Here is an 18,406-nt window from a genome sequence, read left to right on the forward strand (position 1 = left end):
GGGTGTCTGGTAGACCTTGAAAATTATTTGGAGCGTGTAGTGGGTGCTGAAGGTGCCTCACCCAGATTTTTTTACTAGCTGGTGAGGCCATCCCCAGCCACTGTGGGTGTGGCTGTCGACAGCTCACAGATGCCCCCTTTGCTGGGGAATTGTCCTAGGCGCAAAATAAAACTCTGACCCTCGCCTATAAGGCCGTACGTGATCTGGGTCCTTCCTGTTCCTCTGACCTCTTTGCCTCTGGCTCTCCTCTGCTCCTTTCTCACTCTCCAGTCCCGTAGCTGGGCCGTGAACGTAGCAAGGTCTTTCCTGCCTCAGCGCCTTTGCACTGGTTGGTCTCCAGCAAAGTTCTTCCCCAGCTTCTCCTGGCTAACTCCTACTAGTGCTTAGGTCTCAACTCAAATGCTTCTTCCTCAGAGAGGTTGCTCTGGCCTCTCAAATTAAAGGATACCCCCTCCTATTAATTTCTCTCATGGCCTCGTGATGCTCTTGTTTTCCGTTTATGGCACTTAGTAAGTTTATTTATGCGCTTGTTTGTCTTTTCATTTGCTTCCTCCATTATATCTAAACCTCAGGAAGGCAGGATATGTCGTGTTCGTCGTTGTGTTCCCCACGGCTAGGTCAATGCTTGCCCGGTGCTTAGTGAGTGCTGCTCAATACCAGTTTGCTGAGTGAACCAATCAGGGAACCATCCGACGTGCGCCTCCACGTGCTCGGCTCAGCCTCCTCGGCGGTGTCCTGGCCTCACACCATCACCCTTGGCTCTGCTTCCAGGGTGGTCTTTCCAGAGCGAGCAACCATCTCCGTCGTGCTCCTTAGCCTGCCACTCCAGGTTCCACGTCCGCACCCACTCTCCGCTTCCCTCCAACACGCTTCCCGCAGCTCAGCCACCACGCCTCCCGGAGAAGGCTGGTTCTGGAAGGGCAGCCGGGGCGGTGAGACTACAGCTCCCACAATGCCTCGCAGGCCCGCGCCACATGATTGGCTGAGCTTCCGGCAGCGGCCAATAGGACGCGGTGTTGTTGGCTTGTGCCGCGGCAGCCCGAGTCCTGGGAAGTGCGGGGCGCGCAGGGAACGCGGCCCGGCGTCTGCTTGTGCTCCGAGCTGGGGCGCGTGGCTGCTTTGCTGCCTGTCCGCCTCCTGCCATGGGCAGCACCGAGAGCAGCGAGGGCCGCAGGGTGTCCTTCGGCATGGATGAGGAGGAGCGGGTCCGGGTGCTGGAGGGCATCCGGGTGAGCGGGCCGCCGGCGGGCGCGACGAGCGAGCGCGACCTGGGCCGGGCGGGCGGACGGCGCCGAGGGCGCGGAGGCCGGGCGGGTGAGGGAGGTGCGGGCCGGAGGGCGAGCGGCCTCGCCCGTGAGCCCTGCCGGCTCCCTGGTGGCGAGCGGCTGTCCCTCCGCCGTGTAGAAGAGGACGTGAGGCTCGGAGATGCCCGGGGTCCCCGCCCGGGGAGTGGCCGCTGGAAGGTTTCACCGCCACCCTGACGTCAGGCTGGCCCCGGGGAGAAGGAGTGGAGAACGGGACAGGTGGGGAGGCCACGTTCCAGCTCCGGGTGGCTTGTCACAGACCTGAATTTTTCCCCCGCCCTGGTGCGTGCATCTTGTTATGTATACAGGATGCTTCCAATCCTGGACACCTGCCACAGCCTCTCAGCACCGCAGCCACGGGGCACTTGAACAGTTGTGAATCATCATATACCCTTCCCCCTGCTTAAAACCGTCCGCTGGATCCCTAGCGCATTTAAACTGAAGAGGAACCGCCTACCTTGTTTTACAAAGCTGTGCTGCTGACCTCTCCGACCACATCTCATGCCAGCTCCGTCACTCCCACCCCCCATCTATTCACTAGCCTCAGGTCTTCCTTGTCCCTGTAAGGTGCCAGCTTGCTCCAAGCACACAATCTCGGCATTCGCTGTTTTCTCTTCCCCAGCTTTTCTAATATCTAGATCTTATCGTTATTGTTCAAATATTATATGAACATCCTTGCCTGACCACTCGATCTAAAGTAGCTTCCCACCTGCACTGTCACACTTATTTTTTTCATAGTACTCATCGCCATTTGAAACGTCTATTGATAATTAACTTGTTTATTGTGTTTCCCACTACAGTGTAGGCTCCTTGAGGCTCAGGCTCTTGTCCAGTTCCTGAGTGTTAACCCCAGAACTTAGAAGAATTAATAAAAGCAGCTCACATTTGAGTGCTTAGTGGGAGCCATGCGTTGTGCTAAACCCTTTACAGGTATCCTCACATTTTCAACAGCCAAGAGGTAGATTTCTGTTAGCCAGTTTAATAGATTAAGGACAGCTGAGGCACTAAGAGATGCAGTAACTCATCCAAGGTCACTAGGTAACAAGTGGGCTAGTTGGGGTTGAAGTAGGCCAACTTCAGGGCCTGTTCATTGAATGCTTCCTATCCTCCTGCACCTGTGCCTGGGACATAGTGGGTGCTTTGTAAATAATTGTTGAGTAATTAAATGGATGAACCCAGTGAAACAGGGGCCAAGTTTAAATGGAATGCACAGAGTTGGTGAATTAGTTAGGGAGGTGGCTGAGAAAAAGACATCGGGAGGTCTAACTCCTGGGCAGATGCTCATTAGCTTTGTGACCTTAGGTGAACAACTTATCTTTTGAATCTCAATCACCACATTTTTTAAAAAAATGGGAGGAGGGTGTGATAATCCTAGGTGCTGCCTCAGATAAGATGAAGATGCGTGTGGAGGTGTTTAGAAAAAGTAGAGTGTTTTGTGGGAGCCTCTATTCTTAGCATAGTACTTAGCACGTTTGGTGCTTGCTAGGTGTTATCTAGTCTTGACCTGGCTCTTGGCAACGACAAAATAGGGAGGAGATGGACCGCATTGGAAGATTGAGAGGCAGGAGCCTGAATTGGAATTTAGGAAGATACCCTTGACTCTGTTTGGGTGCTCTCCCACGTTTGTCACTTGGTATCCTGCTTTTGGGAATGTTGGAAAGATAGGTCAGTCAGAGTCCCTTCGAAGGTGACTTCTAAGTTCACAGATGAACATCTTTTTTGGCTATATCAGACAGGTACATTTTATTTCTAGTTCTCTTAGCAGTTCTGCAAAGTATAAATTCTCTTTTAAGATGGAGAATCAGGCTTACAGAGGTTAAGAAATTTTTCCAAAGTGTTACCTGAGTAACTTCTGGGACTTTAATCCAGATATTTGGGTTTGAGCAACAGCCTTTTCTCACTACTCTAAGCTCCCTCCTCCTAGTGATATGCAAGGCAGTGTGAACATTCTGTGACAAAGCCTCTACCTGTCCTGACAGGGTGCTGGTGCCCACTTAGTTCTTCCAGACTGTTAAAACTTGAGGGAGTTTTGGTGACTGACTGCTGGGCAAACTCATCAAAGAGAATAAATGACTTGTCTAGAGGCACACAGTGGGTGCGCGGCCCCATGCTCTGAGAGCCCCTTCCTTTCTTCCTTCTGCTTGTGTGCCTGGTTTCAGAGAAGGAGATCAGAGAAAGGAGGCGATTGCAATGAAGTGTTTTGGTGTAGGGGCTTTTTCTGCTAGCAAAGTTATTTTGAGGGTTGGGGAGTCCACCATGTCTTTAAGCAGACAAGTGGAAAAAATAAGTAGAAGAGATCATTGAATGAACCAGTGAGAACTTAGTTTAATAGAAGGTAGAAACTAAACAAAATGCCCCAGCTCCTTCAGAGAAAGTTAAATATTCTTAAAGACCGCTTGTATTTAATCCCCTGGGCCTGGTCCTGGAAAGTGCTTTAGTTCCCTTAAAATTAAATACCAGGGCCTTGCTAGTTTGCACACTTATTTGCATAAATTTACATATCAAGTTCAAGCCCTAATTCCATGGAAGGTAAAAGAAATTTAATTAATGCAAAATGCTGCAATTATATTAAACTCCAGTTTTCAGAGCAAGCATGTGTGAAATTATACATAAAGATTTCATTTCAACCAGTATGTTTAACCTCATCCTTCAATAAGAGAGGGTACACACGTGGCAATAACGTCCTGTGTATGTCCACTTTTCCTCTTCTCCACCCCACGTAAGCAGCCCACTTTGGTAATTCAGCTGAAAGTTGTTGCTTGTCAACATCCAGACTCCTCACAGTTCTCCAGCCTTTTCTCCTTCCAACCGCTCGGGCTCCCTGCTCTTCTTCCCAAGTCACTACCCAAGCCTGCTGCTTTCGCTGTTTCCTAAGCTCATTACGTCCTCAAGACTGCTCACCTTTACCATCATTCATTGTTCCTGTGAGGCGAGTCTGGACCACTGCTGAGGGGAGGACCAAGGAGGATGTAGTAAAACACACAAGTAACAGTCCCCAAACATGCCAGTGCCAGAGAAGCCGTATGCCAGAGCGCTGCCCCCATAGCTACCATTTATCCACCTCAGCAGGTGCTTACTGTGAATGGGTTACTTGCCAGCCAGTGAGCTTGGCCTTGCATAGACAAGGGACAAAGCACAAGGTCCCTGCCCCCATGGAGACTTCAGCCCAGTTGCGGGTACAGACCAAAAGATAAAAAGGGGCAGAAAAATAACAAAAAGTGTGCAAAGAGTAATAGGCTACTTGCTGGCAGTGGGATGGTCAGATACTGCCACTGGGAGGAGGTGACGTTGAAGATGTGCCTGAGCCAGCCGTGAGAAGAGTACACACATTAGCTCTGTGTTGAGTGTTTGAAGAGCACTGTCTCAGATATTCTGCGTGCTGACCTTGTGAGATATCATTATCCTTGTCTCAGAGGTGAGAAAACAGGTTCCAGGAGGTGAAGTAAAGTGAGGTCACAGGGAGTTAGTGGTAGAGCTGGAAGCTCAGATGTTCCAGCTCCATAGCCCATGTGCTTGGCAGCCACACAGGGGTTGGGTTGTGAGAGCAAGTTGGCCAGGTGGTGAGGCTGGAGAGCTGGTGGGCCCTGACTGCCAGGCAGGGCTGTTTACTCGTTACCCTGGAGGCAGCACTGCAGTTCTTGAATCAGGAGTGGAGCTTTGGAAAGATTTTATCTGATGATGGTGATTTTTCTGTTTTTTTTTGTTTATTGAGTTGTACTTTACATATAAAATTCACCAAATTCAATGATTTTTTAGCAAATTTATGGAGTTGAACAACTGTCATCACATTTGGATTTTAGCACATTTACAAGACCTAAAAAGATCCCTTGTGCCTATTTGCAGCGACCCCCGACTCCCACTCGCAGCCTCAGGTCACCACTAATCCTTCTGCCTCTATACATTTGCCTTTTCTGGACATTTCATGTAAATGTACTCATGCCTCTTTTATGTCTAGCTTCTTTCACTTAGCATAATGTTTTTGGTCTTGTATCAGTAGTTTGTTCCTTTTTATTGCTGGGTAGTATCTCATTGTATGGATATACTGCATTTTGTTTATCCACTCGCCAGTTGATGGACATCTGAATTGTTTCCAGTTCTTGACTATTATGAATAATGCTGCTATGAACATTTGCATTCCAGTGTTTTGTGGGCATATGTTTTCATTTCTGTTGGATAGATACCTAAGAGTAGAATTGCTGGGTTATTCTTTTTATGAATTTGGTGAGCTGTTAGGTTTAACTTTTTAAGAAACTATCAGGCTTTTCTAAAATGGCTGTACCATTTTACATTCCCACCAGCAATATATGAGGGGTCCAGTTTCTCCCTATCATCACCAACACTTGTTATTGTTTCTCTTTTTGATTATAGCAATTCTAGTGGGTTTGAAGTGGTATCTCGTTGTGCTTTGAATTTGCATTTCCCTAATAACTAATCATGTTGAACATCTTTTTGTGTGCTTATTTGCCATCCATGTATTTTCTTTGGTGAAATGTGTATTCAAATCTTTTGTCCACTTTTAGTAAGGTTGTTTATTATTGAGTTTTAAGATTTCTTTATGCTAGATATAAGCCCTTTATCATATTACGATTTGCAGATATTTTCTCCCAATATGTGACTTGTCTTTTCATTTTCTTAGTGTTGTCTTTGAAGTGCAAACATTTGTAATTTTGATGAAGTTTAGTTTATCAATTTTTTCCTTTTATTGATTATACTTTTGGTGTCATATCTCAAGAAATCCTTGCCTAGCCCAATGTTATGGAAATTTTCCCCTATGTTTTCTTCTAAGAGTTTTATAGCTTTGGCTTTTATATTTATGTCTATGATCCATTTTGAGTTGATTTTTGTGTGTGTTGTGAGGTAAGGCTCTAAATCAGGGATTGGCAAGGTTTCTCTGTAAATGCGCAGATAGTAAATACTTTCTGCTTTGCTTACTGGAAAGTCTTTATCACTGCTAGTCAACTTTGCCCTTGTAGGGTTAAAGCAGCCATAGGTAATATGTAAACAAATGGGTGTGACTATGTTCCAGTAAAACTTTATTTATAAAATTAAGCACTGGGTTGGATTTGGCTTGAGCACTAGAGTTTGTTGAACCCTCATTTAAATCCATCTTTTTTGCATGAAATATCTAATTTTTCCAAATCCATTTGTTAAAAAGACTGTCCTTTCCCCTTTGTGAACATTAGTTGACCGTAAACATAAGTGTTTGTTTCTGGATTATGAATTCTTTGAGAGTTCCATTGATCTATATGCCGTATGTCTATCTTTATGCCAGTACAACACTGTCATGATTATTTCAGCTTTGTAGTAAGTTTCAAAGTTGGGAAGTATAAGACCTCCAATTTTTTTTTTTTCCCAAGAATGTTTTGGCTTTTCTGGGTCCTTTGAACTTCCGTATACATTTTAGGATCAGTTTGTCAACTTCCATAAAACATCCCCTATTGGGATTTTGATGGGGTCTGTACTGAACCTATAGATTTCTTGGGGTAGAATTGCCATATTTAACAATATAGAGTCTTCCAATCTCTGAATATGAAATCTTTTCATTTATTTGGATCTTTTTAAAATTTTCTCTGCAATGTTTTATACTTTCAGTATACAAGTCTTGCATTTTTTTCTTAAATTAATTCCCAAGTATTTTATTCTTTTTGATTTTATTATGAATGGAATTGTTTTCTTAATTTCATTTTTGGATTCCTCATTGCTAGTATGTAGAAATACACTTGATTTTTGTATATTGCTTTTGTATACTGCAACCTTGCTCAACTCATTTATTAGTTCTAGTAGTTTCTTTTGTCCGGACTTCTTGGATTTTATATAGGTAGAATCATGCTGTCTGCAAATAAAGACAGTTTTACTTCTTCCTGTCCAATCTGAATGCACTTTCTTTTTTTTTTCTTGCCTTATTGCATTGGCTAGAATCTCTAGTACAATATTGAATAGAAGTGGTGAAAGTGAATGTCCTTGCTTTGCTTCTGAGCTTAGAGAGAAAATGTTCAGTTTCCCATCATTAGGTATGTTAGCTGTAGTTTTTCCATTGTTGCCTTTTATCAGATTGATGACTTTATCTTTTAATATTCTCTGTCGCCCCTTCCTCTCTGTCCTTATATCCTGTTTTTCTTTTGTAAGCTCTTGGAGTGCAAAGACTCTTATTTATTACAGTCTGGCTCTTTAGTTTGTGTGTGTTGGATTGCGTACTTGGATTAATGAATCGCCAGTCCTTCTTTTAGCCAAGCTGGCAATCTGTGGCAGCTGTGCATGAGAATCTTACTCTTCTGCTTCTTACTCTTTCAAAGCTTTAATACAAACTTGTTTCATATGTATGCAGAAAACTTCCTTTTCCACCTCGCTATTGCCTAGTGATATACTTCTCGAATGTCTCAGTGGAAACATCGATGTTCCTTATGATACTGTTTTATGTTATGTCCTTCATCTTAGTTGACTGCTTAGAGCTAGTGTGGTGAACAAAAGATCTCAGAAGACCTGGACTTGAGCCCTGACGCTCAAAGGGATAAGTCTCTCTTCTTATATGCAGGATGGAGATATACACCCGTTTAGTGGAGACACCTTGAAGGGGTTGGATCACAAGTCCTCTCTCTTCTTCTCCAGCTTTAACACTCTAACCGGCTGACCATTTGTGTGAGTGCAGTTGGTGGGGCCACAACAGGAAATGCTGACTTACCGGGAAACAGATGGCCAAGTTCTCTACAGCTTTCCAGTGAATGGTATTTGTGCTTCTAGATGTCAAGTCCAGCAAACATTGCTGGCACACACTGTGTGCCAGTGCTGGGCTAGGTGCTTTCCCAGGTGTTATTCTCTTTGGTGCTCCCCAAACTTCACATCTTCTGACACATGATGAGGTATCAGAAAACAAAGTGGAGCTGATTCTTTAGGGAAGCAGAGTACTTTAGGTCTCTCTACCTCTCCCCCTCAGCCTGAGGAGTGGAGAATCATCCTGAAGATGGGATGGTACAAAGACGTAGGCACCTGCATGTAAAGTTTCCCTTGGTGCCCTCCATTCATCTGGCTCAGGGGTTCCCAAACTCTGTGTGCAAGAAGGACAGTAGAGGGCTGGCTACACAACCACGCTGTACTTTAGGGGCAGATTTAGCAACTTTCAAGGGTTTTTTTTGAACAGCCTTTAAATTTTCTCTTAGTAGTACTACAGTGTAACCAGTAATAAAATTTAAATGGTGTAAGAGTTAAGGTGATTTCCACCTTACCTTCTGACTCTAGAAGATAATCCTCATATAGATGAAATTCCATCGTAATACTCCTTACCTGTGTCCCATTGTAGTGTTGAAGATCTTTCTATGTGAAGGATAAATCTATCAGGTAATACAAATATAAGGATAGTTCTTAGCTATAACTCCTACTGAGTTCATTGGGGTTGGTCCCTCATTTGGGAGGTAAAGATGCTGCACTAGAAGGCGTCTTTGATCCCTCGGGTTTCTAGTGCTACTTTTTCCACCCCTTAGAGGGAGGTTGCTACACGATCTTCCTCAGCAGCTCTGGTTTCCAGGATCAAACCTGCCATCTCTGCTGTTTCTCTGTGGCTTGTAGAGGCTTCAGAGTGTTTCTTGGTTCAGCCCTTCCTTCCCTTCTGCACCCCGTCCCTGGCCGTTCTCTTTTATCCTCATTAGTGAGCTGATTTCTGGATTCTAAATGTCCAATCCAGAGCTGTCCTGAATGCCACTGGCCGTGTCTCCTGCATGTCCCATGGGTGCATGTAATTCACTACATCCGGTGGAACTCACCTGCGTCCCCTCCTCTGCCTCCCTAGAAATCACGCTCGTTTCTTATGTTGTGAATGGCACCATCCAGCCAGTCCCTCAACCAGAAAGCTGGGTCCCACATTTCCTTTTTTTTCTACATTTAATGACAAATCTTGAGTTTTTCCCTTCCAGCCATTTCTCTGTTTTATCCTCTCTGCTTTATCCTCACTAACTCTTTATCTCAGTTCAGGCCCATTCTCTCCTCCCCTTGACCATCTGATAAATGGTTCTTTCTCCCAATAGGTTTGCCTCGCACAAATCTATACTGCCGGGTGCTAGCAGGGTAATTTTCTTGAAAGGTAAATTTTACGTTTGAACAGGCTTCAGGCAAATGGTAATAGAATCCTGACAGTTCAAAAGGAGGTGCATAGGGAGAAAGTACATCTCCCTTCCACGTTGTTTGTCAGTCCTGCTCTGAGGCAGCCCCCATTACTAGCTTGTCACGTCAGTGGTTGTTCAGAGTTAAAGCTGAGTGTGTCACTCCCTTACTTCTCATCCTTACATGCTTCCCATTGCCTCTAGGTTAAAGGCAGATTCCCGAGCCTGGCTCACGAGGCCCTGTGTGCTGCTGCCACTTTCTGCCTGTCACTGTGTGACCTGGCAGGTAGGACATTTGCTCTGGCTGTACTCTAAGCTGTTTCGTGTTTCTGTGCCTATGATCTGTTCTTCTCTGCCTGCAGTGCTTTCTCTCACTCTGACTGGCTGAATTCCTCTTCATCCTCAGGACCAGTTCAGGTGTTACCTTCTGAAGGGTGCCTTCTGTGATGTCGCTCCCCTACCCCTTTATGGTCACTGTCCCAGGTCTTGAAGACTCTGCTCACCTCCCAGTGCTTACTTCTCTGGGCAGAGATGATCTCTTCTTCGCTTACTCCCTTACTGCCCCATGAGCAGGAGCCACGTCTCTTCATCTCTGTCCCTAGCACCTAGCCCAGAGGTGGGCACAAGTCAGCAAAATCCTTGTTGGACAGAATTTTAAGCCACTGGCTCGGTTTTTCTTGTCCCTAACTATGAATCCAGAAACTTTGTGGTATTAATTGATTTGAATTAATTGCCAACACTTAAAAATTGAAGGCTTTACATAAAATCAGTTTTTAGCTTTTTTGGGGAAAAAACCCGAAAGTCTGATCCACTTACCCATATGGCGACACTTTCCTGGAGTTATGAGGTAGTCGCCCTCTTTGAGGGGCATGTGCTGTCATCACTGTCCCCACCACGTTGCCCTTGCACAGTTTTTTTTCCTCTACCAGGCCCATTTTATTCATTTTTGTCATCTGCCTGACCTCTGTGGCCATCTGTGCATGCCACTCTTGGAATAGGAGGTCCCTGAGGGCTCTTGTTCTGACATTCTGGGATTTAAGTCTGTGGTGAGCAGCCGGTGGATCTAATTTCAGCTCATGGAAAACTGAGGACTAGCGAACAGAATCTCCAAGGCAACGGCCTGAGGCACAGAGAGGAATCTCTTTAGAATCACAGTGTTGGCAGTGCCTCTGTGGGGATTGGGGTATCCGGGCACCAGGAGCTGCTGGCATACCCAATTCCCTGCGAGCTTGTTCTTCTGGAAACTGCCCTGGGTGCTCAGCCTGAGTGGAGGAGCCCTAGGCCCAGCTGAGAGAGAGCAGTGATCTGCAGTTTATCTCCTGGTACTCATTGGGTCCTCAGAAAGTGTTGCACTGAGTGGCTGTGCAGGCCTTGTTCGCTGCTGGCTCACCATGTAACCTTGGGCGAGCTGCTGCTTTGCACCGCACCTTCTCCATCTTTACATGCGGAGGAGGAAGCCTCTCCTGCCCGTAAGCAAGCTGATGCTGTGAGCTCATTGTGAACATCAAAGCGTTTGTAAATGCAAAGACGACTACTTAGGAAGCTGCCTCCACATTGCTACTTCTCAAATGTGTCTACATTTTAAGACTAAGAAGTGCTAATTTTCATATTGACAGTCTCCCAATTTAAGTAGGCTGTCTGTTTTATGAGTGCATACGTATTCTCCCTCCGTCTCCTACTCCAGGGCTCAGTTTTGTTGTTAGTGCCATCAAGTCGATTCCAACTCCTAGTAACCCTGTGTACAGCAGAGCGGAACCCTGCCTGGTCTTTTTGCGCCCTCCTCTCACCTTCCGGCGCTGTATCACACTATGCTCCACTGCTATTCACAGGGTTTTCATGGCCCATTTTTTTGGAAGTGGGGGGCCGGGTCCTTGTTCTTAGTCTTTCTTAGTCTGGAAGCTCCACTGAAACCTGTCCACCATGGGTCACCCTGCTGGTGTTTGAAATCCCGGTGGCACAGCTTTCAGTATCACAGCAACATGCAACCACCACAGTATAACCGACAGGTGGGTGGTGGGGTTCTCTGACTGGGAAGTGAACCTGGGTTGTACACTGAGAGTATCGAATCTTAAGCACTAGATCACCAGGGCTGGCTCAGGCTCAATAGAGCACCATAAATGGGGGGAAATGGGACTTGCAAATATTTTCATTTTTCTTGAATTGGCTTTTCTAGGGACATGGTTATTGGTCACCTCAGAGCAGCTCTGTATTACTGCCTTCACTGTGCGAGGATTGCTGTCAGGTGCCCCGGGCTTGAATCCAAGTTTTGGCCTCAGCACTTCAGACTTCCTGTGATCTGGGGTGAGTTGTTTCACCTCCCTGACTCTAATTTCTTCATCTATAAAATGGGAATGCACCTAGCCTGGAGCCTGGCGTGTGGAGGATGCTCAGTGAACGTTAGGGCCGGTTTTTATCATTATCTCTAACTAGGAGCCCATCATCACGCCTAGGTTTGAGTTCCTCTGTTGCAGCCTGAGCTTTCTTGCCCTCTTCTGCAGTGTGGCGACTTGTATCCTCTTTCTGGTCTACCCTTTGGCACTCTGATGCCAGGGATTCCCTAATTTCTTTCTCCAGATGCAGACTCTTGAGGCATCCTGTGTAGTCTGTTTGTCTGTGAGCAGAGCCGCTTGGGTGGACTGAGGACGCTGCACACACACTTACAGAGCAGTTCTCGGCTCAGTGACGACACCTCCCTCTCCAGCGAGCCACGCTTTGGGCCTTGCTGTCATCTTTCTCTTATCTATTAATTTAAGACTTTTTCTTCTTGCAAGTGCGTCTTAAAAATTTTTAAGTGCCAACTGTTGACAATTGCTTGTGAATCCTTATCCTTGAGGCTTTTTCCAAGCCTCCATATACAAGCATCTCTTTCCTAGTACAAATGAGATCATAGTGTATGTACCACTCTGTACATTACTTCTTTCACCTGCCCTGTGCATCCAGCTGGATGCCAGGTCTTCACTCATTTCACTTTCATGGTGTCTTTTGCATCCATTCCCTCCCTTCACTCTTACAGCGATTACATCTCAGTCCTCATACTCCTGATGTGCACGGTTTCGGCAGCGACCCTGCCTCCAGCCCTTTGTGACCTCAGCCCCTCTTTTTGCTTTGCCAGACTGTTCTGTGCAAAGAGAAGATCCTGATCGAATTCCTGCTCAGAAACCATCAGCGGCTCCTTGACTGCAGAATAAATTGCAACCTCCTTACCTTGCAGGCCTCCCTCCACATCTTATTTTCCTAACGGACCTGTGCTGTGTCAGGATGAGACTCAGGCTTCTCTGAGCGCTCTGCCGTCTGTGCCTTTCTTGTGCCCTTCCTCTCTCTGGAACACACCCCTCGACTCCCACCCCTTCTCTGCAGTCATCCTTCCAGGCCTGGCTCAGGCCATCTCCCTTCCAGCTAGAACCCAGGACTCCTTTACTGGAACTCCTGGGCATGTTAGAGGAGCTCCTCTCGTCAGCTTAGCGGCTGTGTTCTCTGTTCGAGTTCGCCGTAGCCACCCCATCTGACTATAAGCTCTTTGAGTTTAAAGTTCTTGGCTGTTACAGCTTTACATGCTCCATTGGACTAGTGCGTGTTATGGACCCAGACCTTTAATAAATATTTGTTTAGTTCATGTATTTAACAAATATTTGGGCATCTCCAGTGTGCAGGGCACTTTTAGGCATTGAGGATACAGCAAGAGCAAACAGAATCTTTGTTCTCGCGGAGGTTACATTCTGATGGGAGTGACAATCAGCAAGTGATCAAATGTGTGTTATGTCAGGTGGATGAAAGTGCAGAAAAATGAAGCAGAGGGAGGGAGAGAAAGAGTGACGGCGGGGTCACGACTTCAGACGGGGTCGTCAGGGAAATGCAGGAAGTGCCCTTTGTGGCCAAGCCTACTTGTGACTGGACCGTTGTTCCCTGGCTTCTCTCGGCAATCCTGCCTCCTCTGCCTTTCATCACTTTCGCTCCTGCAGTCAATTCTCCCTTCCAGGGGTGCTCCTGCCCGTGAGCGCTGCTTAGTAAGTGCGTCTCTCCTCGCCCTTGTCCTCGTGGTAAGCATCCTTCTGCCCCGCAGCAGACTGGCGCGGTGGCTGAGGAGTCAGGCAGCCTGCTCGGCAGCCAGGCGTGCACCCCACAAGCTTCATGGCTTGGGGCGAGTGCTTTAACCTCTCTCTGCTGTGGTTTCCTCAACTGGAAAGTGGGCGTTGCATTGTGAGGATTGGTGAGGTGGTCTGTACCTAGTGAGTGCTCAATGCATGTTAACTGGTAGTGGGAGTAGGGTATTACAACTTGTAGTTACCGTGACTCTCGTCTTCTCCTTTATATCGAGTCAGAGGGACACTGCTCACTCCTCTCATCACTGTTTGTTCAGATAACACCCACCTGTGTTTTTCAAAGCAGTACCCTTTTGCCACATCCTTTCAGTCGTGGGGTGGCCACGTGACTTACTCAGAAACCTATATGGTTTAGTAAAGAAACCTCTAGTCCCCTTTGGGAATTTGCCTCTAAATTCATAGCTGCTTTTGCGTGAGGGAAGTGTTATGGTTATAGTCATGGAATGGTGATCCTCAGGGAGTGGGATCTGGGTTCCTAAATGCATTTTTTAGGGTGCAAGTGGTGAGCTCTCTATGCATGTGTGACCTCACTTGAGGCCTGACTTTGGCTGTCTGTGGCCTGCCCACTCTTGCCCATGGTGCTCATGGGTAAGGGCTGTGGGCTGGAGAGGGGAGGAGAGCGAGTCTCTTCTTGGGCTCCACATTGTCACTGGAGACTTGTGGAGGTGCCAGCCGAGTGTGCCATAGTGGTGGCAGGGAAAGGCCTCTCTCCTTAGAGTCCCTGTGTTACTCAGGATGAGGGCAGGTCTGGGTTTGAGCCACAGGACATCAGAGCTGGAGGGCTCTTTAAAAATAATCTGCTCATGGCTGAGTAGTATTCCATTGTGTATATATACCACAGCTTCTTTATCCATTCGTCCCTTGATGGGCACTTAGGTTGCTTCCAAGTCTTGACATCATGGATGGACATTGAGGGTATAATGCGAAGTGAAATAAGTCAGAGGGAGAAGGTCAAATACCGCATGATTTCCTTCATTAAGTAGTAGATAATAACAACAATAAACAAACACATAGGGACAGAGATTGGATTGGTGGTTACCAGAGGGGAAGGGGGGAGGGAGGAGGGTGAAAGGGATAATTCGGTACGTGTGTGTGGTGATGGGTTGTAGTTAGTATTTTGGTGGTGAACATGATGTAATCTATGCAGAAATAGAAGTACAATGATGTACACCTGAAATTTTTACAATGTTATAAACCAATGTTACTGCAATAAACAAAAAATTAAAAAAAAAAAAGTTTTTGGAAGCAATTAAACACTTTTCCAACATAAAAAAAAAAAAATCTGCTCAATTTAATTTTGTACAGATTGTGGAAGGGGAGGGAAGAGACCCACTCAAGGTAACGAAGCTGCGTGTAGAACACTTAGAAAGTGCTCAGTTTATGGTACATGGCAAATGTTAGCTGTTGTTATTGATTAGTTCATGCATTTTTATGTAGCCAGTATGTGCCTGGTATGGATTATAATTAATATTTGCATAGTGCTTTGCAGTGTCACATAATAGCTAATATTGGTTGTTTTTACTTTGTGTCAGCTGCTTTATGTAGATGCTTCATTTAATCCTCACGACAGCCCTACAGTCTGTACCGCTAATTATTTCCATCTCACAGATGAAGAAACTCATGTAGCGATAAGAAGTCCCTTGCCCAGGGTCACAGTGCTAGTAAGCAGCTTAGTTGGGATTCAAACCCAGGCCTGTCTAACCCCAAAGCACTTAATCCCTGAGCTGTATTGCAGACAGTCCAGCCTCATTTCATAGGTAAGGGGCAAGACGCTCAGAGAAGCTCAAGAACTAGGTCAAGGCCACACAGCTAGAGCATAGGCAGCACTCCTCTTTCCCTGCACTGCTCTGAATTTGGCCCTCCATCCCCTGACCACACAGGACCCTATCTGGCCAGCTCTGATTGCACAGTGACCAGTGGGCCTCTGGCACTGAGTTCCCAGGCCCGTCTGGCTCTGGAGGCCTCCATTCTGGTTCTGTTGGTACGGGGAGCACTGCCCAGATGGTGTTTATTCTCGCATGACTACTGCGTGTATATGTATATTTGTTGATTAAAAATATTACTTGCTGTATTTTGTAGCAACATTAAAAAATATTACAAATCTCCTACTGCCAACAAGAAGCTTGCCAATGTTTTCCTTAACCCCTCACTCACCAAGTAATATGGTTCAAATGATGCCACCTGGGCTGGGACTGGAAATCAGCCTGTGACAGCTGTATAGAACCCTGTTGTAGCTTCCCTTGCCCTTGGATCAAATTTGGGCTTCTTACCTTGGTCTGCCAGGGCTTGTGGTCTTGCCTTTGCCTGCCTCTCTGGCCTGAGCATCTGGTCCCATCCTCCTCCTCACACACTGGTCTTCTGTTAGGCCCTCGGACATGCCAGCCTCAGTTCTTCTCTGAAACTCTACACTTATCCTCTCTTCTGCTTGGAACTAGATCATTTTTTCCTGAATCTCAAGACATAAATGTGGTTGGGGCCTCCTCATTCAGGGGCAGGAGTCTTAACATCATGTCCTCCCCTCTAGGAGGTCTTCCACAATGCCTGTGGCTTCCTGCACCACCCCCATGTGCTTCCATTTCTGCAATGTTGTATTTAATTCTTTTCTAACACTTATCACTAACATACTTCACTGATTTTTAAGACATTTTAACATCTCTGAAACACAGATGTCATATAATAGGTGAAATGTTCATTTCATTAGTGTTTTTTGTCTTTCTTCAGGCTGTAGAAACACAATGGTGTGATTTACAACTGATGGTGCCTTAGATTGGATGAAATAGGATATGTGAAATTGTTTACTTGTTTATTGTCTCTCGGCTCTCATTAGAATGTCAGCTTTGTGAAAGCAGGGACCTTTCACTGCTGTTTCATTGCTGTTTCTTTCACCCCCTGTTTCTGGAACATTGCTATCACACTGGGTGCTTAATAAACAAATACTTGATGATGGAAGATGGGTTGTCATTATGGCGCCCTTGGCCAGGCTGGACCCCACGTGGCGGCACTGCTAGGCCCTCCCCTCTACATATGTCAGTGCCTGCTCTTCCTGGTCACATGGCCCTTTTCCACAGTGTGGGTTGGGACACTACCAGCTATGACTGCCTCTTTCATGCACATCACACATGTCATTGGTGCCTCACTGACACCCACGTGGGTTCTAGGACCACTCAGTGCTCTCCTTCCTCTGAACACATGCCCTGTGCCCCTAGTCCCTCAGAGGACTGGTGCATTCTTAGAGTCCCTTTGGAGATGGGGGGTGGAGGGGAGCAATGCCCCATGGTGTGCTGGTGAATGTTTAACAACTGGCTCCTAAGAGAGGGCCCTGATTTGTGGTGTTTGCCAATTTCTGTGGTTTTTAAAGCCAGGTCTCTGATAAATGTATATATTTGATCTTTAATTTATGCCATGCTGTACAACACTTATTGTAGTCAGTTGTTTTTGAATTTAAAAAAATTATCAGGCCTTAATAAAAAAAATGGCCATGGCCAATTTCAAGTTGCTGTGATGAAGTCAACCAGCTTGCAAAATTCCTGAAAATTTAAAAATCAGCTCTTTGAGCTGGTTCCACTACACCGTTGGGACGCCCAAATCTTCTTTCCGTGCAGATGCACTCTTGAGTGTCAGCTCTGTGACCCCACTGGAGAACATTCTGCCTCGCCCTTGCTGTTGCCTCACACCCAACCAGTTGTCCCATCTTGACCCTCTGTGCGGCTGGTTTGAACAAGAAATGGTCACTTGACTGCACTGTAAAGCTTACTCTTCATTTCCAATACATTGACTCATTAGAGTCTTAGTTGCTATAGCTGTAAAACCAGAATGAGCCTGCGAACTCTGAGGGGCTCTTTCCTTTATATTTTTATTTTTTTATTATTATTTTTTGCTGAGGAAGATTCGCCCTGAGCTAACATCTGTGCCAGTCCTCCTCTATTTTGTGTGTGGGTTGCTGCCACAGCATGGCTGACAAGTGGTGTATGTCTGCGCCCGGCGAACTAAACCTGCAAACCCAGGCTGCCGAAGTGGAGTGATGCAAGACTTAACCATTAGGCCACCAAGCTGGTCCCAGCTCTTTCCTTTTTATAAACTGGGATTTATATCTACAGTAAAGCTAATTTATTCTTCTCTCAAAATAATCTCTCTTTTCTTGATTTCCTTTTTTCTGTCATTCTCACTCAACTTCTTCCACTAACTTGAGATCAAAGCTCCTTTTTCTTCTTTCGTGCTGCATTCTCCTTTGTTCCTCACTGCAGAAGCAGCACCAGACAGAGCCTTTCATTGCACATCACCGCTGCAGCTGCAGACTCTTGTCACTTCATGACCAAGGGCACACTCCCCACTCCACTGTGCTCCCTATAACACTGCCGATTCATCCTCTAAAGACATTGCTTATGTTCTTTCCTGGCTCAGAAACTTTCAGCAATGCCCCACAATTGTTTGAGCCCTTCTGTCTGATTTCGAAGCTTCTTTCAGTACCAGCTTCATCCAAGTCCACCTTTATAACCCACGCCTTCCACAGTGGACTCAGGGCCGCGGGCACACTGGTCTCTGACTATCTGTGCCACTTTCCCTGTGTCCTGCCCTGCATGGTGCAAGATACGCTTCCCCCCAGTGCCCCCGGCCCAACACACCGTAGCTTCTCTTCTGTCCAAATCCTGCTCCTGCCCTCAGGAACCCATACAGGGGTACCTTCCTTGGGATATCTTGCGTTTGCTGAGTGACATCCTGTCTGGACTGCTCATTTTTATCTTTGGTTCTCTCTCTCTCTCTCTTTTTATTTCTAACGGCTTTATTGATGTATGATTCACATACCGTACAATTCACCCATTTAAAGTGTACCATTCAGTGGTTTTTAGCATATTCACAAATTTGTGCAACTGTCATGACAATCATTGTTAGAACATATTCATTACACACCCCC

General features: G+C 46.1%; 1 protein-coding gene across 3 annotated transcripts in view; it reads left to right on the forward strand.

Moving 5' to 3' along the window:
* The first annotated feature begins 1,074 nt into the window (after positions 1 to 1,074).
* Positions 1,075 to 18,406, forward strand: part of CHCHD6 (coiled-coil-helix-coiled-coil-helix domain containing 6) — a 268,755-nt gene continuing 251,423 nt past the window's right edge. For 2 of the 3 annotated variants that reach the window (XM_058566791.1, XM_058566804.1), the window contains exon 1: positions 1,075 to 1,229. In XM_058566791.1, coding sequence (XP_058422774.1) covers positions 1,143 to 1,229 — 87 coding nt within the window. In that variant the 5' untranslated portion in view covers positions 1,075 to 1,142. Of the gene's footprint in view, positions 1,230 to 11,286; positions 11,696 to 18,406 lie in introns of those variants that run through there. The other variant, XM_058566801.1, reaches the window with a different exon arrangement.

This window comes from Diceros bicornis, chromosome 2, assembly GCF_020826845.1.
Source record: "Diceros bicornis minor isolate mBicDic1 chromosome 2, mDicBic1.mat.cur, whole genome shotgun sequence".
Classification (NCBI taxonomy): Eukaryota; Metazoa; Chordata; class Mammalia; order Perissodactyla; family Rhinocerotidae; genus Diceros; species Diceros bicornis.